At 46.9% G+C, this 23,335-nt stretch overlaps 8 protein-coding genes across 8 annotated transcripts; 5 read left to right on the top strand and 3 right to left on the bottom strand.

The window, feature by feature from the left end:
• Positions 1–281: 281 nt before the first annotated feature.
• On the top strand, positions 282–3,018 carry N7495_009694 (uncharacterized protein; the record flags this gene model as incomplete). Its single annotated transcript, XM_057212345.1, has 2 exons — positions 282–1,650; positions 1,694–3,018. 2 exons carry the CDS (start codon positions 282–284, stop codon positions 3,016–3,018), a joined length of 2,694 nt encoding a protein of 897 aa, XP_057059208.1.
• A 203-nt stretch (positions 3,019–3,221) lies between these two features.
• Positions 3,222–4,626, top strand: N7495_009693 (uncharacterized protein; the record flags this gene model as incomplete). The annotated part of the gene is made up of 2 exons (XM_057212344.1): positions 3,222–3,236; positions 3,517–4,626. The coding sequence occupies 2 exons, from the start codon at positions 3,222–3,224 to the stop codon at positions 4,624–4,626; spliced, it is 1,125 nt and encodes a 374-aa protein (XP_057059207.1).
• A 67-nt stretch (positions 4,627–4,693) lies between these two features.
• Positions 4,694–8,001, top strand: N7495_009692 (uncharacterized protein; the record flags this gene model as incomplete). The annotated part of the gene is made up of 2 exons (XM_057212343.1): positions 4,694–6,891; positions 6,948–8,001. The coding sequence occupies 2 exons, from the start codon at positions 4,694–4,696 to the stop codon at positions 7,999–8,001; spliced, it is 3,252 nt and encodes a 1,083-aa protein (XP_057059206.1).
• Positions 8,002–8,771: 770 nt separating this feature from the next.
• N7495_009691 (uncharacterized protein) lies at positions 8,772–9,377 on the bottom strand (the record flags this gene model as incomplete). The annotated part of the gene is made up of 2 exons (XM_057212342.1): positions 8,772–8,965; positions 9,023–9,377. 2 exons carry the CDS (start codon positions 9,375–9,377, stop codon positions 8,772–8,774), a joined length of 549 nt encoding a protein of 182 aa, XP_057059205.1.
• A 3,966-nt stretch (positions 9,378–13,343) lies between these two features.
• Positions 13,344–14,541, bottom strand: N7495_009690 (uncharacterized protein; the record flags this gene model as incomplete). The annotated part of the gene is made up of 2 exons (XM_057212341.1): positions 13,344–13,895; positions 13,975–14,541. The coding sequence occupies 2 exons, from the start codon at positions 14,539–14,541 to the stop codon at positions 13,344–13,346; spliced, it is 1,119 nt and encodes a 372-aa protein (XP_057059204.1).
• Positions 14,542–18,408: 3,867 nt separating this feature from the next.
• Positions 18,409–18,996, top strand: ltpA (tyrosine protein phosphatase LTP1; the record flags this gene model as incomplete). Its single annotated transcript, XM_057212340.1, has 2 exons — positions 18,409–18,463; positions 18,515–18,996. The coding sequence occupies 2 exons, from the start codon at positions 18,409–18,411 to the stop codon at positions 18,994–18,996; spliced, it is 537 nt and encodes a 178-aa protein (XP_057059203.1).
• Positions 18,997–19,319: 323 nt separating this feature from the next.
• N7495_009688 (demethoxyubiquinone hydroxylase family protein) lies at positions 19,320–20,051 on the bottom strand (the record flags this gene model as incomplete). Its single annotated transcript, XM_057212339.1, has 1 exon — positions 19,320–20,051. The coding sequence occupies one exon, from the start codon at positions 20,049–20,051 to the stop codon at positions 19,320–19,322; it is 732 nt and encodes a 243-aa protein (XP_057059202.1).
• A 440-nt stretch (positions 20,052–20,491) lies between these two features.
• On the top strand, positions 20,492–22,521 carry N7495_009687 (RNA polymerase-associated protein; the record flags this gene model as incomplete). The annotated part of the gene is made up of 4 exons (XM_057212338.1): positions 20,492–20,712; positions 20,824–21,563; positions 21,624–21,763; positions 21,817–22,521. 4 exons carry the CDS (start codon positions 20,492–20,494, stop codon positions 22,519–22,521), a joined length of 1,806 nt encoding a protein of 601 aa, XP_057059201.1.
• Between the last annotated feature and the right edge of the window lie 814 nt (positions 22,522–23,335).

The raw sequence follows: 23,335 nt of genomic DNA, 5'->3' as shown, positions 1-23,335 counted from the left end.
AAACAGTTCACAAAGACACACAATTCATCATGAGTAATATTTGAAATGATTTGGGCTTAAAATATGATACGGATTGATTTAGGGGATTGAAGCGGCAGTGCAAGAGTAATTGGCCCAATAGAGACCGCAACTGTCGAGATGTGTGGCGGAGTCAGCCTAGTCCTGCAGGGGTCAAAGTACTCACCAGGTATCAAGGAAATCTGCAACCTTTCCTCTTGTCCATCTCTCATTGTGAGCTTTATGCTTATTGAAGGTGTTGTGGTAAGGCTACGACTACCAACATGAGTGTCGCCATCGAGCCTGCCCCGGCGTCTGATCAGAACCTGTCAGATGGGGTCCAGAAGCTTCGGCTGCAGTCAGTAGATCTGGAACAGCACCAAGACTCGGGCTACTTCACACAATCACAGACGCCTGACCGGAACTCCAAGCAGTCGAGTCGCAGTTCGTCCAGTGCTGTCGACAGGTTTGTGGCCCAGACGCGCATGCTGAGATCGGGAGCCAACCATTCCGAAGACCTCTCCGAGTTCGATGTCCCCGTAGAAGCCGTCACCATCTCCCGTTTTGCCAATATCCAGCCGCAGATTGAGCGGGCCCTCCTCAAGTATGTCCACAAGACCCCAGGTAAACACCGCGCCATGGCCATCCGTCTGATGGTCCTCGGGGCGTCAGCGGCACAAGCGAAACCACACATTGTGGTGCTGGTCACTGAAGAAGTGTATAAGCGGGTGCGCAAATTTTTTGACAAGACGTCAGTTCAATCTCTGGTTCGACCTTGTGATGAGACATTACCTTCATTTGAGGTCCTTATTTACGCACGGCCACCGGAACCGAAGCAGGCCGAGCATGATGATATCGACGTTTTGGTGCCCCTCATCAATGGTGGTCTTGGCTTTAACACAGATACATTCTGTGGCGCACCAATCATCATTCGACACCCGTCAGGGGTTGAGAAGATAGCTACTTTTGGTGGAATCATCAAAGCCGTTGACCGGAACGGGGAGTTTAAGTTATACGGCTTGACAGCTGGCCATGTTGTCGGAGACTGGGATGACTACGTATCGGTCGAATCAGCCAGCGACACAGGCCAGAATGATGATGAATTGCTTCTATCCGAGTCAGATCCAGACTCAGACTCAGATTTAGAGTCAAACTTTGAGATGAGCGAAATTGTAGAGCCCGTTAATAAGTCTGAAGAAATCACAGAAGATGCTGCTGCACCCTCTAACGAGCCAGAAAAGGTGTTGATACTCCAAGACAGCTTAACGGCTTGGACGTCCTTTGAATTCGGAAATGTGGGGGTCATCTCAAAAGACAGCCCTCAGATGAATAGCCAGTCTAGCTGGCAGAAAGAGGGTGGCTCTGCATATTTTGACTGGGCGCTAATCGAGATATCAAGTTATAAGCCTAACCATCTGCGTTCCAGGGCCCTAAGCGCAGATGGGTCCTCTGAACTTGTGGCATCTACATCAGGCGACCTGGTGAAGCCCCTAGCTGCATCGACTTACAGAGGTGTTAAGAAGTCGGTAATTGTTATCAGCGGATCAGAAGGGCCCAAGAGAGGGACTATCTCGGCACTTCCATCAAGAATCTTGCTGGGGCCTGGTAAGGAGTTTATTGACGCATTGGTCGTGAATTTGGATGGAGGCAAAGGTATGGTATTTGATCTCAATATCGTTCCTCTTCAGGAATTAAGCACGTATTTGGCTAACCAATGAAGCAGAAATCGCAGATGGTGACTCGGGATCATGGGTAGTGAATGAGAGAAGCCGCGAGGTATACGGCCACATCATCGCTGCCGATGCGTTTGGTGGTGGATACATCATACCTATGGACGACACCCTTCGCGACATCAAAACCCACCTCCAAGTTGAATATGTTGACGTAGCGTCTCTCGTTGATATAGCCAGTGTTTCGATGGTGAAAATGACCTCAGTTACGGCGGTTGATGATGAAACCAAAGAGCGTGCAGTTTCAGAATCAATGCCAGAGCCCAAAGCTCCTGAGCCACAAGAACAGGTGAATGTCCCGCCAAGGACCAGGAGGAGTCAGAGCCGTGGGTATAACATCAGCGGAACTGATGCGAACGACGACAAGGGACCTCAATTCAAGGTAGTTGCAGATATGACTACCGAAGTTGATGACATTTACCTTGAACGGCAAGACATAGGAAGCCGTAATCGCCGTCGTTACTCTCACGATTATGAACTCTTACCACTGGTGCCCAGAGGCGTTGCATACGGTTATTCTGTCTGGCCATCCGAACTGCGGTCCAACCACCGCCCCGTCATGGTTTTTCCTAGCTTCACCGACTCGGGCTACGGCACGCGTGATAACTCAGCCAGAAGTTCTGCTTCCGCCTACGATATCGCTGACTCGGGCTACGGAACAGGCAAGAGCTCAGCCAACAGCTCTCGTGCGTCCTCTGGTTCCACCATTTCGGGTCCGCGTTGCCACTACTACGAGTCATCCGCTCAGATACACTCAACAAATTCTCGCCCTGAAGTAAGTGTCAACGACAGTCGTTCACCCCGCGACAGAGTTTCATACCACCAAGATCCTCGGGTGCATCGCTCGCGGTCTATGTCCCGAAACAGCACCTCAGACATCTCGGGTTCGCGCTGCCACTACGAGTCATCCGCTCAGATGCACTCACCGAATTCTCGGCCTGAAGTAATTGTCAACGACAGTCGTTCACCCCGCGACAGAACTTCATACCACCAAGATCCTCGAGTGCCTCGCTCGCGGTATATGACCGACGAAGAACCCCGCATCAGGCGTCATCAACGTGGGATGTGGCTTGCGGAAGAAGATGAGCAGAGATCGCGGATCGACCGCGTCAACGAAGAAATTTCCATACTCTCTGCCCTGCCCCAAGCACCCATCACGCGATACCGTCGGGGCTCAATATCTGTAAATCAGCCAGATGATAATCTTATCGATACGATGAATGATGTTCGTATCCGAGAGACTGTAGCAGTCGATGCTGAGAAAGAGCGTCTCCGTGAGCCCCAAACTTAGTATTATCGAGCTTAGTTATTGGATATTTTCCGAAGTTTTTATATTATTTTCCCTTATCAAATTTGAGAATTACAATGAAGTAAACTCAGAGAGTGAAAATACTTATTTATTGTTAATTTCGTGCATACGTTGCACTGGCATAGAATAGTAATTTTTAATACTTATCAGTAGATACCTCTTGTTCATCGCAATACGTACTGTGTATGAAAGCGTGTACTGTATGTTTGGATTCACGAAAAGACTTCACGTTCTTTTCCAATCTTTTGTTGTTTACATCTCTCTTCAACAGAATTTCGATCACTAAACACGCTTTGAACCCTTATATGTGCAATCTTCCTTTCCAACACTCTCAGGCCTATTCCAATCTCTTTTGCAAACTCTTATTTGCTTTTTCAGAAACTATCAAAACCATATTTCATCATGGTGAGTCTCTGATATTCTTCATGATAAATGATTGTTGCTGTTTTGTATCATGAATATTAACAACATATGAATTAGTCTAACAACATAATTTCTCTCGCTGTCGTCGCCCCCTTCAACTGGGCTGAGGATGTGGAGGACGAGATCCTGGCCACCGGCCCCTTCAACTGGGCTGATGATGTGGAGGACGAGATCCTGGCCACCAACCCCTTCGACCTAGCTGATGATGTCGAGGACGAGGTCCTTATCACGTCGACTGCTTTGCCTATTGGTAGCAGCGTGGTGCAAGAACTCGATTCTACCATCGGCCTAGTCGCCAGCATCGCTGTGACCAAGTCACAGTACTCGGATATTTACTCCGAGTACTTGAAGGAGGTCGAGGAGAAAGACCTCCGCAAGACGAGCTCTGATTATGGTCGTGAGTCGCCAATGGTGGATGACCCCCGTGCCCAGAAGTGGTTGCAACTGCCCTTGGGTGACAACATGGAAGATGGCATCCACCATCTGACGGACCAGGGCGATCTCAAAGAGGATGACCTGCCTCTACCTCCCCGCGCTAAAATTCACCGGTCTCAGGGATGCTGGAATCTCAAGGTGAATGCGGAGCCACTAGCCAAGATCCAAGAACTGCATTGCTATGCTAAAGCAATCGCGCAGTTGGGTCAAGCTAGTGGCCGGGAGGACTGCCTAGTCCGCTCGATTCTCACCCGGGCCCTGGGTAACGTGTCGTTTGATGACTTCGAAACGGCCCAACGGATTGAGTGGAGTGAAGAGATCTTCCGGGAACTTGACGAAGCAGCGTCGGCCAAGACAGAGGACGCCAAATCTCGTAAGAAGATGTGGAAGGCGTCTTCCACCTCATTGCGAGAAATGGCTCGTATCTCAAATCAGGAGGCGAAACTCCTTGTCACAATTGTTTGTGACGAGGTAAAGTCAATTACTCCGCCCCCCGATGAGGCATCAATGAAGCTTCACCGGCTCTCCCGAGCTCCGGTGAAGCGAAAGCCTGTCCCGGTCAGACAGCACTCACCTGCCGTGGTTCCAATTTTGAAGTCCACCAAGAAGAACGGGTTTTTGAAGCGCCCTTGGAAGGCTCTCAAAAAGTCCGTCAAGATGGCGGTAAAGAAGTCCGGTACCGCTATCCTAGCCGGTTTGGTGCTGTCGTCAGGCTTATCTCCTATCGGGTAGGCATCACGTGATAACGAAGACGCGTTAAGTGAGGAGACGCGACAAGCACCTCGCATCTAGCAACAAAATGTCCTCCACCTCCCCACCGCGCTCAGAGCGCGCGATGTCGGTCGATAATTCACCAATTATGCTCACTCCAGGCCAAAAGATCAGAGCTCTGATGGCCGAGTTTGATAGCGACTCCGAATCAGACACTCAAATCCCTCGCTCCCGCATCTCGAAACTGGATTTCGGTACTGAAACCAGCGACAAAAATGACACCACAGATGAAGAAAGAGAGGAAAACCCCAAGGGTAATGCCCGATTTCTTGCACTTGTCGCAAAGAAGCGTCTAGAGCGCGAAGAACGCGAGAAGATCCAGGCCGAGGAGGAAGCCGTCAAGCGAGCGCAAATGGAGCAGTTGAATTCAGAAATTCTGTCAGAAGAAGAAATCGAACGTGATGGAACTGGATCCGCCAAAAAACTCCTATTACAAGCTCGTCAACCACGAAAAGCCAGCAAGAAAGCTATGGAAGAGATGAACCGAGAGACACAGCGACTAAGCCGCAACATGCAACTGGCCCACCAATCCCAGACCAAAAAGAAAATCACCAAGGAAAGCCTGTTTGCCAAGTTCAACTTCATGCAATCGGAGGCTCCTTCAGATAAATCGAAGGTCGAGCCCCTCGACGCCGTGAATCAACCCCAGACAGAAGCTGATGGCCTGTCCGCCCTTGGGGAATCTACCTCGGTGCACTCTCCCATTGAAGTTGTATCGCCTGCTCTTTCAGTCAGACCTAAGAAGTCTTCTCTTCAACTCACTCGGCCCCCGGTCCGTGTTCTAATGTCACGCCAGGAAGTTGCACAACACCAAAAAGATAAATCAGACAGTGATGACGATCTTGAGGTAGTCACTTTGCCTGCCCAATCTCGCCGCGTTACTGTTTTTGAGAATCTACCGGCGCAGAGGATGCAAGAATCTTCATCAATGATAAAACTCAAAGCTTTGGCTCACCTGACTTCGCCACCTCGCAAGATGGGTTTTACGGGACCCGCCGAACTTTCTGCAGATTTGTTATACAAAGCCCGCCAGCAGGCTGCCAAGGAAAGAAAGGAGCGTGTCGCAGAACTCAGAGCGAAGGGTGTCGTTATTGAAACCGCTGAGGAGCGTGCGGCCATGGAAGATGATATGGAAAATTTGGTCGAAAAAGCCCGCCAGGAAGCTGATAACATTGCACGTCAGGAGAGAGCAGACAGAAAGAAGGAGCAAGGAATCGATGACGAAGAATATGATAACGAATATGAGCTATCTGGTTCTGATGAAGCAGATGACTCCGCAGATGACGAGTCTGAACTTGCACCTTCGGATGATGAACATGAAGATGAGGTTGCCACAAATAGTGAGGATGAAGTTGCTGCAACCCGGCTCAAGCGACGGGCCCGCGTGGTCAGTGATGACGAGGACGAGGAGGAGGAAACCAACCAAGTTCCCTCGACACCGATTAGGCCTCCTTCAAATGCAGCACAGTCAGTTGAGAGGCCTCAATTTCCTGACATGGACACACCCAATATGTCTATGGGTTTGACACAGGCATTTGCCAGCACTTTGGCTGATGACGAATCTGATACACAACCACCCTCAACAAACATTCCTTTCTCCCTCCCAGAGCCCGGTCAAGCTATTCCAAGACTTCGTGCCGAGGAATCCGAGATTCTTGTTCACGATAGCCAGGAGTATTCCTGCGGACAAGACCTCATGACCATCCATAGCCCGAATATTGCCAGAGTATCAGAATCGCCTGCTGGCCACGCGTTCTCACAATATTCCCAGCTCCCTGATCCAACTCAGGATGAAGGTTTTGTATTCTCTCCTTTTGATCCATCAAAGAGATTCCGAGGCACGCCACCAGTCTCTACCGTGGACACTGTCTTGTTAGGTCAAACTCAGTCTCCTATTGCAGATCGAAAAGCCAGGCACCTTCACCGAGGGCGTGCGGCTGATCTATCTATGGTTGAAGAAGAGACCGAAGACGACTTTGACGTCAAAGTTAGCGCCTTTAATGTGATGAAAAAATCATCAAGGAAACAAGCTGTTCCATACGACAAGAAAACGAGCAAGGCCAAAAACATTGTGGATGAAGCTGCCGAAGAATCCGAGGACGAATATGCTGGTATTGGCGGTGCCAGTGAGGATGAAGAAGGCGAAGAGAATGCATATGACCAACAAATGATCAATGATAATAGCGGCGAAACAGTCGACGAAAAACAGCTTGCTGCTCTCAATGCGTATGTCTTGAGAGTTTTCCTCACATAATAGACTGACTTGCTAACCCGGGAGATAGTTTACACCAGCGAAACCGTGACGAGAAGGATGTGGCCAAGTTGATGAAGGATATCACCACCGGAGCTTTGCGTCGCCGCCGTGGTGGTGAAGCTGACGAATTCGATCTCGATGATTCAGATGACGAACGTGCAGCACGCCGACGTGAGAAACAGCGCGAGTTCGCCAAAATGCGTCGTGCCCTTCTCGCTGACGACAAGGTTGGTGAGCTCGCTGAGAACCCTAAGAAGGCAGCTTTCTTCAGAGCCATCGAAGACCGCGAGATAGAGGACGACTTTGAACTAGAGATTTTAGAAGAGGATGGCCCATCCCAAGTGGAATCGTCGCAGGATGTCGCAGCTCTTAAGGAACACACCAACTCTGCACATGACAGTAACAATCGCAAACGGCCCTTTGAACCATCTACCGACGACCCATCCACCCGACGTCCGGCTCGTCTTCGTCGTACCCCAGCCAGTGCTCTGTCGAAGAAGCCCGCAACTCTGGCTGAGATCCGCGAAACTCTGTCCTTCTTAACCGAGACTCATGATTATGACACATTCCACGAAGACACTTCTATTGATGACGAGCCTGTCGCGAACAATGATGACTCCCACGAGAATACATCGCAAGATAAAGAATGCTTCACTGTGCCAGATCACCCCCGCCGCACGCGCGGACCTGTCGTCGACCGCCTCTCTTTGCTACGCCAAGCGTCATCCAACTCTGCATCTACAACAGCTTCGGGATCAAACACAAAGTCCGCCTTCCAGTCTGGAAAGAGCGATGGCCCCATTGGATTCCGCCCCCCACAGCTTCTACGCCGTGTGACGACTGGTTCTTCTACAAGCTCGACCTCGTCCTCATCTAACAACTCACACCGTGTCACCAAGCCCACTACTTCAGGTTCGAAAAAGGGCGGTGCTGTTAATTCATACACTGCGGCACGCGAGAAGGAGCGTGAGAGACAGCTACGGGCCAAGGAACGGAATGGTGGTTCGAGTATAGCTAAGCTATTGAATAAGCATGCTGGAGGTGGACTGGGAGCATTGGTTGGAAAGGGACAATGGGATTAATGACTGCTAAATCGCAGCTAATTAGGAATATAATATTTTGATCTATTTCACTTCTCGCCACCTCACCTCTCGTTCGGTTTCACTTCTCTATCACTTTACAACTAAGTATCTTTCTCTACTTCAATTCTTCTCCACTTCCTTTTTTTACCCTCGGCTCACATAGCTTTGCTCAAGGTTATCTATACAAGCTAAAGCGTGCTTTTGTTCCCTCTGCCAGATACAGAAAAAAAAGACCAAAAATTACAGAAGCAAAAAAACATACAACAGTCAGGATTCGCATGTGGTCACCCACCATACTACTAACTGACCGGCGTGTGGCTTAAGTACGGCTGAGCGGACGGGAAGCCCTGTTCTCCACACCCTGTGGTCGTATGTACTAAACACCTGAACTCGAGATTATTTTAAGGGTATTGATGCATATCTTACGATGGATGCAGGTCTCGATGAATATACACCTAGTTCCGAGTGGGCCTGTAGCCGCTCGTTTCTCACCACCAAGCCTCCACCATCAGTGGAACTAATGGTGTCCCTTCAGTATCCACATCCAAGGTTGCCGCCACTAAATACTGCATTGATACCCGATTTGAACTAGGGGACTACCAGCCTGTTATATTACTTGTTTCTCCTCCCAAACGGTTCTTCCGCGGGTTGCGTCAAAAGAGGGACCCTGAGGGGGGTGAGGTTTGGCAGAATCGACGGTCGTGTTGATTCGAAAAATACCAGCCTTGAAAGATAACCGACATAGGTATATATAGAAGCTCCTTAGGTCATTAGGAAGCCTTGGGAGCCATGTTCCAGCCCATTCGTGCGCCTCCCACCCTGATATAACTAGCCTCTGTCTTTATAAAATGGCGTACTCTTTCCACAAACTCTCTTGTACCAGCGTATTGGTGCGTCGCATCATAAAACTTGCCCTGTGTTTGGGACATGAAGACGGCGATCATACCAGCGAGAAGAGGAGCAGCTAAGATATTGATTAGTGATTAATTAGTACCTTAGATTCATTATGTCTTATACATACCATATGAAGTACCAATCTGGGGAACGTAATTACCCGCGCTATCCTTGAAAGCAACACATGTAGCGGCAGTGCCGTCGAGGTAAACGGAAACTTTAGATCCTCTTTTAGAAGTGCAGTCAATATTTCCAAATTGATCGGCACTGCCCACATTGAGTAGTGGAAAGTCATCATCTTCAAAAACTTGAGGAATACCATTCACCTCATCACTCTCATCTCCAAAGTCAATATTACCTGCCGCCATCACAATTGGGACACCCATATGGAACAGTGTGCTCATCAGTATCTCAATTTCTTTTTTTTCTTCATAGGTGAGAGAATCGGCATCGTTATTATCGTCAAATAGAACTGAGGACATAATGACACTTTTTCTCCTTCTCTCAGGATGATTTGTGTTAAGATCATTTATTATCATTTGTAGCGCGGTAGTAAAGCTGACAATATTGTAAGTCTCAAATGCAACAGGCACTAGCTTTGCTTTCTTGGCAACTCCAAACCGTGAGCCCATCGCCTTGTCGGCAACACAAATGGTGTGTCCTGAAACAGGTTTTCGGGCTTCTCCTGCATTAGGGAGGACTTTCAAGGTCGATTCCACTCGATTTTTGAATTCAGCAGTCTATTTTTGTTGTCAGTATTCTGATCGAATATGAGATTATAGAGACTAACTTTTGCCGAGCTTGCCAGGAACCCCTAATGTAATCATATTAGAAATTGCACTTGGAAGTGTCAAGTTTGGGCGACTTGCCGATTCGATTTGGTAGATCCAAATTCCTTCCCCCGCCTCAGAAGGATAAACATATTTTCCCTCGCTGTCAAATGAACCCGGTAGTTCACTAATACTAGCCAACTCATCTACTGCTCCATTTTGTGTAGACCAGCTCTGATCGCGCTTAGATAAAGTTGCGTTCAGATGGCTCAGTTCTTTCGCAAAGTAACCGTTACAGAGGCATAGATTCAATATAACCAATGAAAGGCACCACATTTTGCGACAAATATAGTATTGCTAAAGATTCTTAGATTTCTAAAATATTGTCAGTGTGCAGTTAAAAGGTTAAAACTTGAATACCAGGTAGATGATATACATACCTGGATCAGGATGCAGGATCTTACGGGTGGACTTTGTTTCCTCCTCCAAAGGTCTAGGATTCAGGAAGAAGGGATAATTAATCTCACTGATTCCTATTTCATCAAATTAAAGCAAAAAACTGTGCTCTGACATAAGACCTAATTCCTTCTCTGTCTCGAGACTAAGATTACGTAAATGGCCCTACCTTTAACGAACTGGGACTAGCCTAGGTGCTTTTAGAGACCTTAAGATGTTTTTTTTGATTATCAGAACTCATTCTGCTGTGAGAACACAGTGGCTTTGTTGACTAATGTGTTTATTTGTGATATACAGTAAGTCAAAACAGGACCCACAGCTTAATGCATAAGAATGGGGGCGAGATACTCGCCCTCCGCTATAGATCGAAAACCATGGGCCTTTTCAAATTGGGAATAGCGTATGATAATTTAATTAATCACATCTCAGCGGCTCTATCACAGGCATAAATAGAGAATCTAGCTTATCGGCTTTATTTGATGTATATCGCAATTGGATAAATCGTCAGAAGCACTACTCTCGAGTATCTACAAATACAAAAGGCAGTTCGCTTATAATGGTAAGTTCTCTTTATATTCTTTCGATAAGCTCCCGATCTGGATTTTAAGGAAGAAAATAGTAGATATGCATTCACAGCCAAAGACGGAAAAAAAACTGAGCGTCTGCTCGAAAAACGATCCGAAATAGTCGATGGCTGTTTCAAAGGGCCCGCATGGGCTATGCCTTCCGCCAGCTGAGAAGTTCGAGTCGAAGCATGACACCTCTCTCGAGCCAACCAAGGAAAAAGGATGAAAGGAGTGACAAATTGCTCTCTTCCTTCGTACCCCCTTCTTATTCAGCTTTCCAAATCTCTAGTAAAGCCAACAATTAATGATCAATGCATTTGATGCATTTGATACACTATTCCCTCGTCCAATCATAATCGACCCATTGAGCGGTTGTCAAGGCGTATTGAATCGTTTGCATTTGCTTCGACAAATCTTCATACCCAGGAATCAGTTCCAAAACCATATCCGGAAACTCTGGTGCCCGAGATCTCCGTATATAGATCGCTGCAAAATCAAATCCTTCTGGATATATCCTAGAAAATCCCCAGTCAATAAGCTAGACTTCTCCATTCAAATCAAGAATCAGGTTGCGAGGCGCAATATCAAAATTTGTTAGAACTAATTTATTAAAACAAAATTTTGGGGAGTCGATGGGTGCTTGCTTATAATCCTGGGTGATCTTAAGTCTTCGATTGAACCAGGCCTCAAGGTGCTCTGTTGAGTTAAATGGGCCATCCCCTGCATCGGTGAAAAACGGAACACGGACAAAACAGATATAAGGACCTATTGGGCCGGGCAAGATAGGTCTTGGTATCTGATCTGGTAGCGAGATGGAGTGTAATATGTTAAGACTCGTGGCTACTTGAGAGGCGATATCCTTACGTTCACTCCAACTTAGGTCTTCCCAGCAATCCTGGACTAATCTTCCACTCACAAGTTCCATCAAGTTCAGGCATTCATAACCGTAAAAGCATTTTTTGATCTTTAACACGCGATGGACAGTAGGTACTCGGATTGATTGTTCAGCCTTAGCGATGATCTCAATGATTCTGGCTTCGCACGGCGATGAACCCCTCCCACCTTTGCAGATCAATGATTCTGATAAGCGCACAATTCGTGTCCCTTGGTAGTCATGAAGAACAGGCGCTGTTTTAAAAAGTTTAATCAAGGTTTCATCTGAAACTAGGGAGATTTCGAGGCCGTCTAGGGGAAATTTCTCTATAAACTAGAAACATTAGTCATTCATGAATTAAACTTTAAGGAGTAAAAATCATCTTACCTTATTCAAACTAGAGGTTTCTGGCGAGCCAACGATCAAAAGCCATGTGATAGTGTCGCTCGCTTAGCGAGCGTAGCTAGCTAGTCGCTCGTTACTGAGAACAGTGAGCTCCAACGAACCGCTACTCAACACCGTAGACAATCCACCGATCTGGTAGTGGATTCCTACTAGTTGAATATTGCAGTTGTTGTGAAGTCTGCTTTTTCATTGATGAAATAACTAGCTACTTATAGTATATGGGTGCCCTTCTGCCCTGGACGAATGTCAACATTCGTCCGAGACAGAAGAGACGGTGAAGACGGGATATTACTGTCGCGAATGCACATCGCTCAAGGGTGCCGTTTGCGATGAATGCATATCGTTCAAGGATGCCGTGATATACTAATCTAGTTCCAGAGTCACTGTCTTGGCAGAAGCTTTTTCGGTCGAAATACTTTCCGTCTGTTGATGGCCTTGTTTCTCGGCTGTCGCAACAGATAGCCCAAAATAAGACAGCTGTAGCCGTGAACGTGAAAAAGACCATCAAGAAGACGATTACTGGGACCTCGATGAAAAAAATTCGAAAGCTATCAAAGTGGACGCAATATGTCGCTTCAGTGCCACTTGATAGTGTTGGGTCTGCCATTTCATGGTGGATGAAAAAGTACTGAAAGCTCGTGCGGCGAGGCTTAAACACGAGGTGTATAAACTCCAAATCGATTTGAGCCAGTGGAATAGATACCGGATGGATCTCCATTGTACACTAGGCCCAATATTTTCTACAGAACTGGGGTCTGTGGTAGAGTTGAGGGACGACATTAAAAAGAGGTCAAGAGTTAAAGGTTTTTGGAAATGATTGTTGTGAGAGGGACATGAAAACAGTATTAAAGGTCCGAGATTGGTATAGTCTATTTTTAAGGGTGGTGATTGCCGCATAATTTATGTGATTAAATCTGGGGTAACAATCAGATTATACTAAGACGCTAAATAAGACTTTTTATAGGCGAGGGATAACTTTCGACCGGATAGTTGTGTAATATTCAGCCAAGATCATTATAAGAATAAACATGACGACCTGAACGTTCCATTAAATTCGGGAACTGGCTCCTATAAATATTTCACAATCTTACAGCCGGCTTCATCACTCATTGCATTACATAGCTGTTAAGCTGTAGCTGCGGATACTCCGATTTTTTACTTCACTTTGGATACTACTCATAATGTGTAATTATTCCACATTATGCCATGTGAAGGAATACCTGGGAAATGTCTCGTGGGTTTCTTGCAGACTTCTAGCACTAAGAGATTATTTCCGCCCGTCTGTCCTCAGAGAAATTTAAAATGTCTATATTCTAATCCTATTTTGCCTCTCCAGCACCAAACTCTACTCTCACAGCGTCTTTTAGCCACACTCAATCAGTCAACATCAATCGGATCTGCCACGGGTTCCACTGTGAAGAGGAGATTCAGATTCCCCTCTAGTGTACTAATCGGCGACGTAAGCGTGAACGGTGTATTCCCGCTCATCCAGATACTAACCGATGTCAACTGCTTTATACCTAGCTCTGCCTTATGCTGTGCTAACAGGTACGCACATCCTGCTCCATTAGGGCTACCCAGAATAGCAGCAAAGAAGTCCCCATCATCCACACGCGTCAGGGTGAGCTGGCTATCCACATTCCACGTTGGGATCTCGGTAACACTGCCCTGCTTACGGAGTGCCTGGATGACGAATTCTTGTGTTGCGGCGTTGTTTATACCAGCCCGGACGATTTGATTCAGCGACGTGGATTCAACCGCCCCGGCAGCTAACCATTGGGTATATACGGCGTCCGACCACTGTCGTATAGGGCAGATGATGCTTAGCGTGACCTCAGGGTAGTTCATGCTTAAGGGACTCCTGTTCAGATCGGCGACAATTGTGCCAGAGGATATGTCTATCATATTGCCGAATATTCCCTCGGATGGCTGATCATTATTTTTGAATGGTTTCAGTCAGTAACGTTTCCTCCAAGGCAAGGACCATGAGAATAAATCAAAAACTTACAAAGCAGACTGCAAGGTCGCAATCTTTTAGGTAATATCCACTATCAATACTCATCACATACCGAGCACTATAACTGTTGAAGGAGATTCCCATCGAGGAGAAAAACGCGTCCAACTTGTCCCCGTATACAGGTAAGTCGATGGTCAAGTCTTTATACGTGAAGGTCCCCATATTCATTCGTACCCATCCCTGCGTTTCGAGATCGTCAGAGGCCAGCCATGTTGACTGGGTGGTCCCGGCCAAGTTGAGAGTTTCTGCTTTGGCGATCGTGGACTCCATAAGGGACATCAGGTCTTTTCCTTTTTTGACAGCTGCAGTATATGTGATTGTAGCTCGTTCATGCAGACTGTGATGAATCTCATCGTGTTTATATTCGGGCCTGAGCTCATGATAGAAATGTCCACGATCATGGCCCTGGTCATTGCGGTGTTTGAGGAGAGCATAAGCGTCAGCTCGGCGGGCAAGGTAGCTGGCACGGAGCGATGATTTGGTAGTTAAGATAAGCGAAGCAAAGAGCAAGGCGACCGCAAATGAGAACAGCAGTCGCCTGAGAGTTATGTAATACATTGCACTTGCCACGGAAATAAGACGGCCAGGGATAAACAAGTCTTTTATTTACTCAGGCCTAAGGGTATGTGCACAACTCAACAATTCAAGGTCATTATCCTAGTAGATAATGAGTGTGAAGTGATATATCGTAGCCAGGCCACAAACAGCGCTTTATATTGCGCCCCAAAAAGCTTTGCGACTCAAAGTAGGTAGTCAAGGACATTCCAGCGTGAAACTTAATTCCCGAAAAATCGATCATAAGGCATGGGGCTCTCCAAGATAGACTAATAGTAGGGGCCCGGATGTTGGCAGCGCTAACGTAACGGCCCCTTGGACCCCAAATGAAAAAATTTCTTCTTAACATCCCTATACCGCACCAACCTATCCACCACCATGGCTTCAGATAATAAGGCTCAAGAGAAACGTATCCTTGAGCCTATTAGCACGTTTAAAAATAGAGATTACCCTTAAATGTGTTTTGGTTATCAACGGTTTTGATGACATGTCCAGTGAGGTCAATCGCTATTTGAGAGGCCTCTAAACTGGTAAAAACTATGAGTTTTTGCATAAGCATTAGCTTAACTTCACCTCAATCTCACCTTGCTTATTGTACCCACACCTTAGTACCTAGCTCGCCCTAAAGTAGCAATAGAACTCTCCTTAGGGTGATGGTGAGGACGTGTGAGCTTGGGTGAACTTAGCACCCTGCCTCTACCCTAGAATATTTTGTCTTATAGACCAAAAATACATAAATCCTCGGTAGGGGCTGTAGAGACCTTGATTTGCTTTGGCATGATTTTTATCCCGAGGTCAATTTTGATATGTTGAAAGATGTCTAATTTTGAAGATCTTCAAAACATTGCCGTCAAGCGTGCTGCACTTGCCGCATCACATGGATTTACACTTGAGTATTAAGATATAAGAGAACATTAATGAGTACAGTGGATATCTTATTGAATAAGGTGGCTTTTAAGTAGCTCTTCTTCAATCTATCGTCCCATCCCCATCCTTCAGCTTCTAGGATAAGGCGGTTGAATTCATTCCGAGTTTTCGAGCCTTGTTTCGTACGATTCGACTAGGAAAGGGCTTTTAAAAGTCTTTTATGGGTCTGAGAATGTGATTTAAATCTGCTTAAAAAGTCTTTTTACTGTAACTTCTATGTCTGTTAGGCGTATGACGTCTAGGGGAATATGCGTTGCGCAGCACTTCTAGAGAGCTGGTTAATCACGTACCAATCCTTCTCTTCTTCTCCCCTATTGTGCTACCATCGATTCTTAGCTGAGTGTGTAGACGTCCCTTAAACTAAAGGTATTGTAGGCAGTCTTTGCCATCAAATTTATCTATATCTAGGAGACATGCTCGTGGCCTTCGTACATGTTCTCCTTATCGTATGATAATAATTATTAAGCTAGAACCGGGGTTTTTATAATGCCAGGAGTGCTTATTTGAGGTGACTGAGCTCACTTCACCTGTTTTTCTAACTGTAAGTGTCGGTTCACAGGGATATCGATGCACTATCACTACTACGTTGTACGTGTAATAAGTTATGCGGTAAGATGTGTGTCCCGCGATGGGATAAGATATACCCCGATTGTTGCGACAGCCGAGAAACAAGGCCATCAACAGACGGAAAGTATTTCGGCCGAAAAAGCTTCTGCCGAGACAGTGACTCTGGAACTGGATTAGTATATCACGGCATCCTTGAACGATATGCATTCATCGCAAACGACACCCTTGAGCGATGCGCATTCGCGTCAGTAATGTCCCGTCTTCACCGTCTCTTCTGTCTCGGACGAATGTTGACATTCGTCCAGAGCAGAGGGGCGCCCATATACTATAAGTAGCTAGTTCTTTCATCAATGAAAAAGCAGACTTCACAACAACCACAATATTCAGTACTGTAGAGACCACTACACTTGGTGGTTTGTCTACGGTGTTGAGTAGTGGTTTGTTGAAGCTCACCAACTCCTTTCTACTGCAGTAAACTCCAATTCCCTTTTACTGCAGTAAGAACTCGAGCACCGTTCTCAGTAACGAGCGACTAGCTAGCTACGCTCGCTAAGCGAGCGACACCGATCCCACTAGTTCTATTCAATTCCCGAGTCCATTCACTGCAGTAAACCAGATTCCATTAGTTCCAACAAGAACTGATTCTTGTAGGAATCAGTGGTGAAGTGGGAGTATAGTATTTGACCACATAATACGGATTCATCTACTCCGCAGTTCACTCCGTGACATAATTCTTATCGTAAAGGACCACAAATTTCATTGGAACCATGAATAATTGGACTCAATGACATGATTACCCCGTCAGCCTATAACTACTTATTTCTCGTATAGAGCTGGATGTATTTCCTAGCTAGCCTGTCCCCAGAAGAAGATCCCTTTTCTAGTTCCGTGGATTCGTATTTTTTCTTCAGGTTTCTTATCAGGTTCAGTGTGTCAGGCACAAGACGCAGCACATCCAGGGCTTCGGTAATCATAGCGACTGGCTTTAGATTCCTCTTCTGGATGTTGAAAAAATCCATCGTACCCTCCTATAGTAAAAACTAGCGTCTTCTCATCGATTGCGTTGAATCCATCAGGGTCATTCACAATTTCAATATTACTGCCATAGTCGGTCATGAACTTCCTCTCGGCCTCTCCAAAGCTTGGATCTTGCAAGATAAGTGTCGGTATACCAGTACCAAGTGTAGAATAGCTATTCGATATGGTAGACAAGAGGCTAACGCCCACCTCTGACACCTATCATAGATAACGCTTTACGCTCCTATGATATCTATGTGTCCTCTTGAAGTGGTTGTAAAGTCTGGTTTTCATTCTTGGTTTGCTAGCTATTATAAAGTAACGATTTGGTCACATGACTATTTTGCTCCATATTCCAACAATAATATACCCAGAAAACTATCCGTCTCAGCTTTCATAATCGAGTTTTACATAGCTATATTGAAATAAAGTAGTTTCTGCACAGTCGATTTACCCTACGTATTCACGGTGACTTGGTCGAGTAGTCTCCCTTCAGGCTGGACTCGAATAAAGTGCATAACTATTCTTCAGGCGTATTCCGTCGACAGTAGATGATTAATTCGTTATTATTGTCGCTCAAAAGGGCGATATTCGAATACCGTAACTGAGAATAGTGTTCGGGTTCCTACTGCAGTAAAAGGGAATTGAAGTTTACTGCAGTAGGCGAGGAGTTGGTGAGCTTCAACTAACTGCTAGTCTGCTACTCAACACCGTAGACAGTCCACCTATCTTGTAGCGAATTCCTACTAGTTGAATATTGCAGTTGTTGTGAAGTCTGTCTTTTCATTGATGGAGAGAACTAGCTACTTATAGTATATGGGTGCTCCTCTGTCCTGGATGAATGTTTAAATTCGTCCGAGACAGAAGAGACGGTGAAGACGGGACACTACTGTCGCGAATGCACATCGCTCAAGGGTGTCGTTTGCGATGAATGCATATCGTTCAAGGATGCCGTGATATACTAATCTAGTTCCTCCGAGTGGTTATTCCGAACCGAGAGTCACTGCCTTGGCAGAAGCTTTTCGGCCGAAATACTTTCCGTATGTTGACGGCCTTGGTTCTCGGCTGTCGCAACAAGAGATATAAGAAGGGGACTAGCGTGTTGCATTATGTTAGCAAGTCACACAGTGAACCAGACCGCTCACTTGAGTATCCGTACTCACTACCTTAACTCAGTGAGCAGAGGAGTGGGCTTATATAATACTCTCTGAGCGGATCCGCTCAGAAGCGTGCTCAGTTCTACTCAGCTAGCAAAAGCAGCGAGGGGTGATCACTAATACGGAAGCCATCACCGGTAGGTAGATGACTTCTTCTCGTCGCTTTCTACTCAACTAAGCCCAATATTGACAATTGCCCATCATGGTGGATAACAATGCTCCTGTGAATGTTCTATTTGTCTGCCTAGGAAACATATGTTTGTTGCACTGCCCCTCTGTGTCTTGGTTCAAACGCTAATAGCCTGAAGGTCGATCCCCAATGGCGGAAGGAGTATTTCGCAACTTGGCCGATGCAAACCCTATCATCGGCGAGATCGACTCAGCCGGCACTGCTGCTTATCACAGCCTTGAGCCCCCGGACTCCCGGACCATGTCTACCCTTCGCCGCCATGGCATTACCAAGTACAGCCATGCCGCCCGCAAGGTGACCAAGGATGACTTCCTGCACTTTGACTACGTACTTGCCATGGACAAATCAAACTTGCGGGATTTGCTCGATGTCCGAGACTCCGTGATTGGCTCGCGGAAGAAGACTGCAAATACGAAGGTTGCCGAGGTGCGGTTGTTTGGTGACTTCCATGAGGATGGAAAGCTACATGGCCAGGTCGGTGGTGGTGAAGTTGTGCAGGATCCTTACTATGGTGGTGCCAATGGTTTTGAAGAGGTTTACCAACAGACTGTTAGGTTCTCACAAGGCTTTTTGGAATATGTGAAGAACAATTCTGATTGAAAGAAGCTTGGGCTTGGACGAGTAAGATTATAATGAAGCCTTTGGGAATGATAGATTTAGAGCGAGAGGCATGGCTGTTTTCTTGATGATACCCTGTGAGCGACGACTGAAGCAGCAACACCTATGTACAGAGTGAGGTCGCCATACCTAGGTGCGGTGGGTTGATAAAATCTTCCAAGGTTCATAGACATGCACTATAAATAAGCATACAAAATAGACACGGTTCATTTTTAGAGTGGTGTACAGCCGTATTTTACATTACATAACACAGAATATAGATCAAGAAGGCCCCAGGCCAATTTCAATCATTGCAAGATTCTCCATCAGAACTTTTCACTGATATTAATAGCAGTACGGCAACCACGGCGAATGATCTGAACAATAGGATCGTACGGCTTGGCCTCTTTGGAATCATTCTCTACGGCATGATCCAAGTGTTCAAGTTCCTCGTCACGAATCCTCCGAAGTGTGACCAAGAGGTCCTTCAACTCATCATCCAATTCCTCTCCACGTTTCTCTGCATCAGCCTGCCATGACAAAATTTCTTGTACTTGTTCATTGTAATGTCCTCCAATCTCCGTTTCGACCGCTTCGGTACATGCCATGGCAGCCTCACGACCGAGAGCGGCGGTTGACCAGCCCAAGAACGAGGCCGCTACCTCCCATATTGGATACATGACGGTTGGTCGAACTTCATGTTTGGCAACGAGTGTATTGAATGTTTTGAGGTGGCCGACTTCCTGGTCGTACATATGTCTCATCAAGGGCCGAAGGTGTGGGTAGGAGCGAATCACAATAGGATTCTGCGCCTTGTAGATGAGAACAGCAGCAAGTTCCCCTGCCTGATTCACACGTAGTGCACTATCTAGGTATTGTCGCTGCTGTTTGCTCAAGATGTATCGTGGCTTCGTAGCGGAAGGTTCGGTAATGGTACCATATCGACGTTTAGTTCGCTGGACATTTGGGGCGAGAAAATCAAGGAAAAGAGGTGAAGCAAGTTGACTTTGGCGGCATTGAGCGAGAGCACATTTTCGTAAGGCAGGAAATGACTCCATGACGGGGTTGTGATGTTGGTTGTTCCGATATCCAACAGCCAATGTTGAAAAGGCTTTGGCGCAGCCGCGCGCTTGTAGTCTTGGCACTTGAACGTCATGCGAAATGGCCAACCCGCGGTAACACTCATTTAAACACATTTTACGCCTTCCACGCCTGTCCTAATCTACACTGTTTCTCGAGCATATACAGCCCACTAATTGTGCTGAAACAGATATACTGAAATCTATACCCGATCCTTGGCTTCAAATTGATTGCGACAACTCCCCTTGGGGTTTTGACTTTGCTTTGCGCCTCCTAGTCAGGAGTGCTGTATAAAGTTAGAAAGCGACAATTAGCTGTGACTGCTGAGAATCTACAACTTGAATAAAGATTTCAGCGTGCGCATCAGTGACCGAAGTGAACAACGTGTACAAAAAGATTACAAAGAGAATTCATCAAAATGGCCGATGACTTGGACGCCGAGCTGCTGGCGTTGGCCGGTGACTCTGAGGAGGAGGAGGCCTCCCCGCCACAAAATAAGCAACACTCACCTCGTCATTCTTCACCTTCGCGACACTCATTAGACCGTGAAACCTCACCCGCCAGCATGGGTAACAAAGGCACAGCCAAGCGCATCAAGCGGCCCAAAAAGAAGGCCGTTCATGATGATGAGGATGACCTGTGAGTTTAATCCGTCATGATTGCATCGACTGAGCATGAAACTTGAAGTGAAAGTGAATTTCTCCAGTTATTTTTCTGATCACTAACTGATATTTCTCTATTTCTTCCCAGCGCCTCTAACGATGAATCTGTCCACTCATACCAATCTGCCCCGATGTCTGAGTCTAACGACGTTTCTGACGCCGACATGAGTGAGGAGGAAGATAAGCCTGTTTTCCCCTACGACAAGCTTTACTATTCCGCGAAAGAAAAGGAGGAGATCTCTAAGATGCCTGAGATTGTTCGTGAGGAGCTGCTCTCAGAGCGTGCCCAGCAAGTCGATCGCCATGACCAGGACTTGGCCCTCCGCCGCCTTCTTGTTACTCGAGAGCGTGAGGAACATCGATCTGCCAAACGCAAGGCTTCCATCGGTGATGACACTCAGCGGAAGAGTTCACGTCAGAAGACCACTTTGGGTGGTCGCAAGGTTGGAGAGACCTCCGGTGCTATGGAGGCCTACAAGCGGAAGCGGGAGCAGAAGGGCAAGCGCGATGAGCTTCGCCGCCGCGATGCTAGCCCCTCGCGCCGCGGATCTACCTCTGCAGGCTCCCACGTCAGTGACGATGATGTTATGAGCTTGGACAGTGATCTTGGCGACGATCGAGTTGGTGGGTCAGCTTCTGCTCCTAAGAATGATCCTCCTGCCGACTTGCATGACATCCAACGTGCGCGTGTTGGCCGCAGCAACTTCGCCCAAGTTTGCAACTATCCGGGCTTCGAGGAAGCCATCACTGGCTGCTACGTCCGTGCGAACATTGGACCTACAGGCAAGGGCAGCGAGGAGGTTTCATACCGTCTCTGTCTGATCACTGGTATGTTACCAGCTTTTGCATCCTAACATCTCATTTCCCGTTACTCATATCTTGCAATAGGTATTAAACAAGGCGAAGAAAAATATGCCATGGAGTACAACGGACAATCGTTCATTACCACGCAGCTGGCGCTACTGGCCCATGGTAACTCGGTCAGACCGTTCCCCTTCAATTCTTGTTCCAACCAGCCGATCACCGAGGTAAGTCTATTTTTCGAAGTTGCTTCATTGTTTCAGTAACTAACTCTCACCAGCTCGAGTTCCAACGCTACCGTCAAACATTGGACATGGAAGGCACCCCCATGCAAACCAAGTCCCAGTTGAGCAAAAAGGTTCAAGATATCCACCAGTTGATCAACCACAAATTCACCGCCGAGGAACTGGCCACCAAATTGCGCAGACAAGGTGCCCTGGACGCCAAGCGAAAAATGCTTGACAAAGTTAAACTACAGCGCCAAATCAACCAGGCTCTCGCTGACGGAGACGATGAAGAGGTTGCGGTCCTGCGGAAGCAGCTTGAGGCACTTGACCCCAAACTCTCCTACGGTACCAGCATGATAAAGGAGGAGGGAGCCCCCATCGATGATGTGGCCTACCGCATCAACATCCGTAACCAGAAGCTCAACCACGAAATAGGTCGCCGTGCTGAAATACATGAGCGCAAATCTGCTCGCAAGGCCGCCGCTGCCGTGGCCCGTGGTGAGGGTACTGACGATCCCTTCCGCCGCGTTCGTACCGTTGCCAAAACTCATTACGACCTCACTGAGCAATCTCCTGCTTCCACGCAGCCCCATGTTGCTGCTGTTGCCGCGGTTAAGCCGGAGAAGAAAAAGCCCGTTGCTCTCGTTATCGAGCGCGATTGGCGTCCTGGCGTGATAAACTACGCTAAGACGCGTGGTCAGCTGCGCCGCGAGTTTGCTCGCGCTATTGACCTGGATGAGGCGGCTATGGGCCTTTAAATTGGCTCTTTCTACATGTGTGCTCTGAATATTCATAACTAGCAACTGAGTACCATGTTCTGCTTTCGTCCTATATAATCTTTGCGTAATACATCCCTAGATATTTAAGGAGTTGCCATTTGTCATAACTGGGGTATTTGTAATGATTAGTGGGACTCAACTCCTTTCTCTACCCTCAGTTCTGTTCTTATTTTCGTACTATCGCAGCCTCATATCCCCGAAGATGCCACAGGTGACTGTAACTATCAGCAGCGACAGCAGCGCCCAATCTACCAACAGTGGCAACGATGAAAAACTTGATCTCTGGCTCGGATTGTCTTCTATGGACAACGTTACGAATGATGAGATTGCCAAGTGTAAGTTTCTTTTGAGAGTTCGTCGGAACGTAGGCTAACTTTTCCCCTTCAGATTGGGGCCCGTCAGACATCTTGCGAACGGGCTCGTGAAGTTACTATGGATATTGAACATGGTGACGACCACAAAGGAGCCGGTCTGTCGATAAATGCGATTTGGAGTGCTGTGAGGCTCCCGAAGTCCCTTGATCCTCTTTTTCCAGCCCTGAATACTTCATCCATATTTATTTACTATTATTTAGTCACCTAGTTGGAGTTAAGATTATATAAATAGTGCATAAATGATATGATTGGATTACCATAGTGAGCCTTCACAGTGAAAATAGACGTCGGACATGGAAGCCGACACAGACACCGTTTCATGACTTGCACGACTATGATGTCTAGTTTCGATGGAATAGGCATCGATGCAGATAGGAAGATATGATCCGTAGCAGGCTTAACGTAAAATTTAATACGCA

The sequence above is a fragment of the Penicillium taxi genome, assembly GCF_028828555.1.
Source record: "Penicillium taxi strain IBT 34144 chromosome Unknown utg000006l_segment0_segment0, whole genome shotgun sequence".
In the NCBI taxonomy this organism is placed as follows: Eukaryota; Fungi; Ascomycota; class Eurotiomycetes; order Eurotiales; family Aspergillaceae; genus Penicillium; species Penicillium taxi.
Note: the sequence above shows the minus strand (reverse complement) of the source record. Positions and strands in the feature narration are given on the sequence as shown.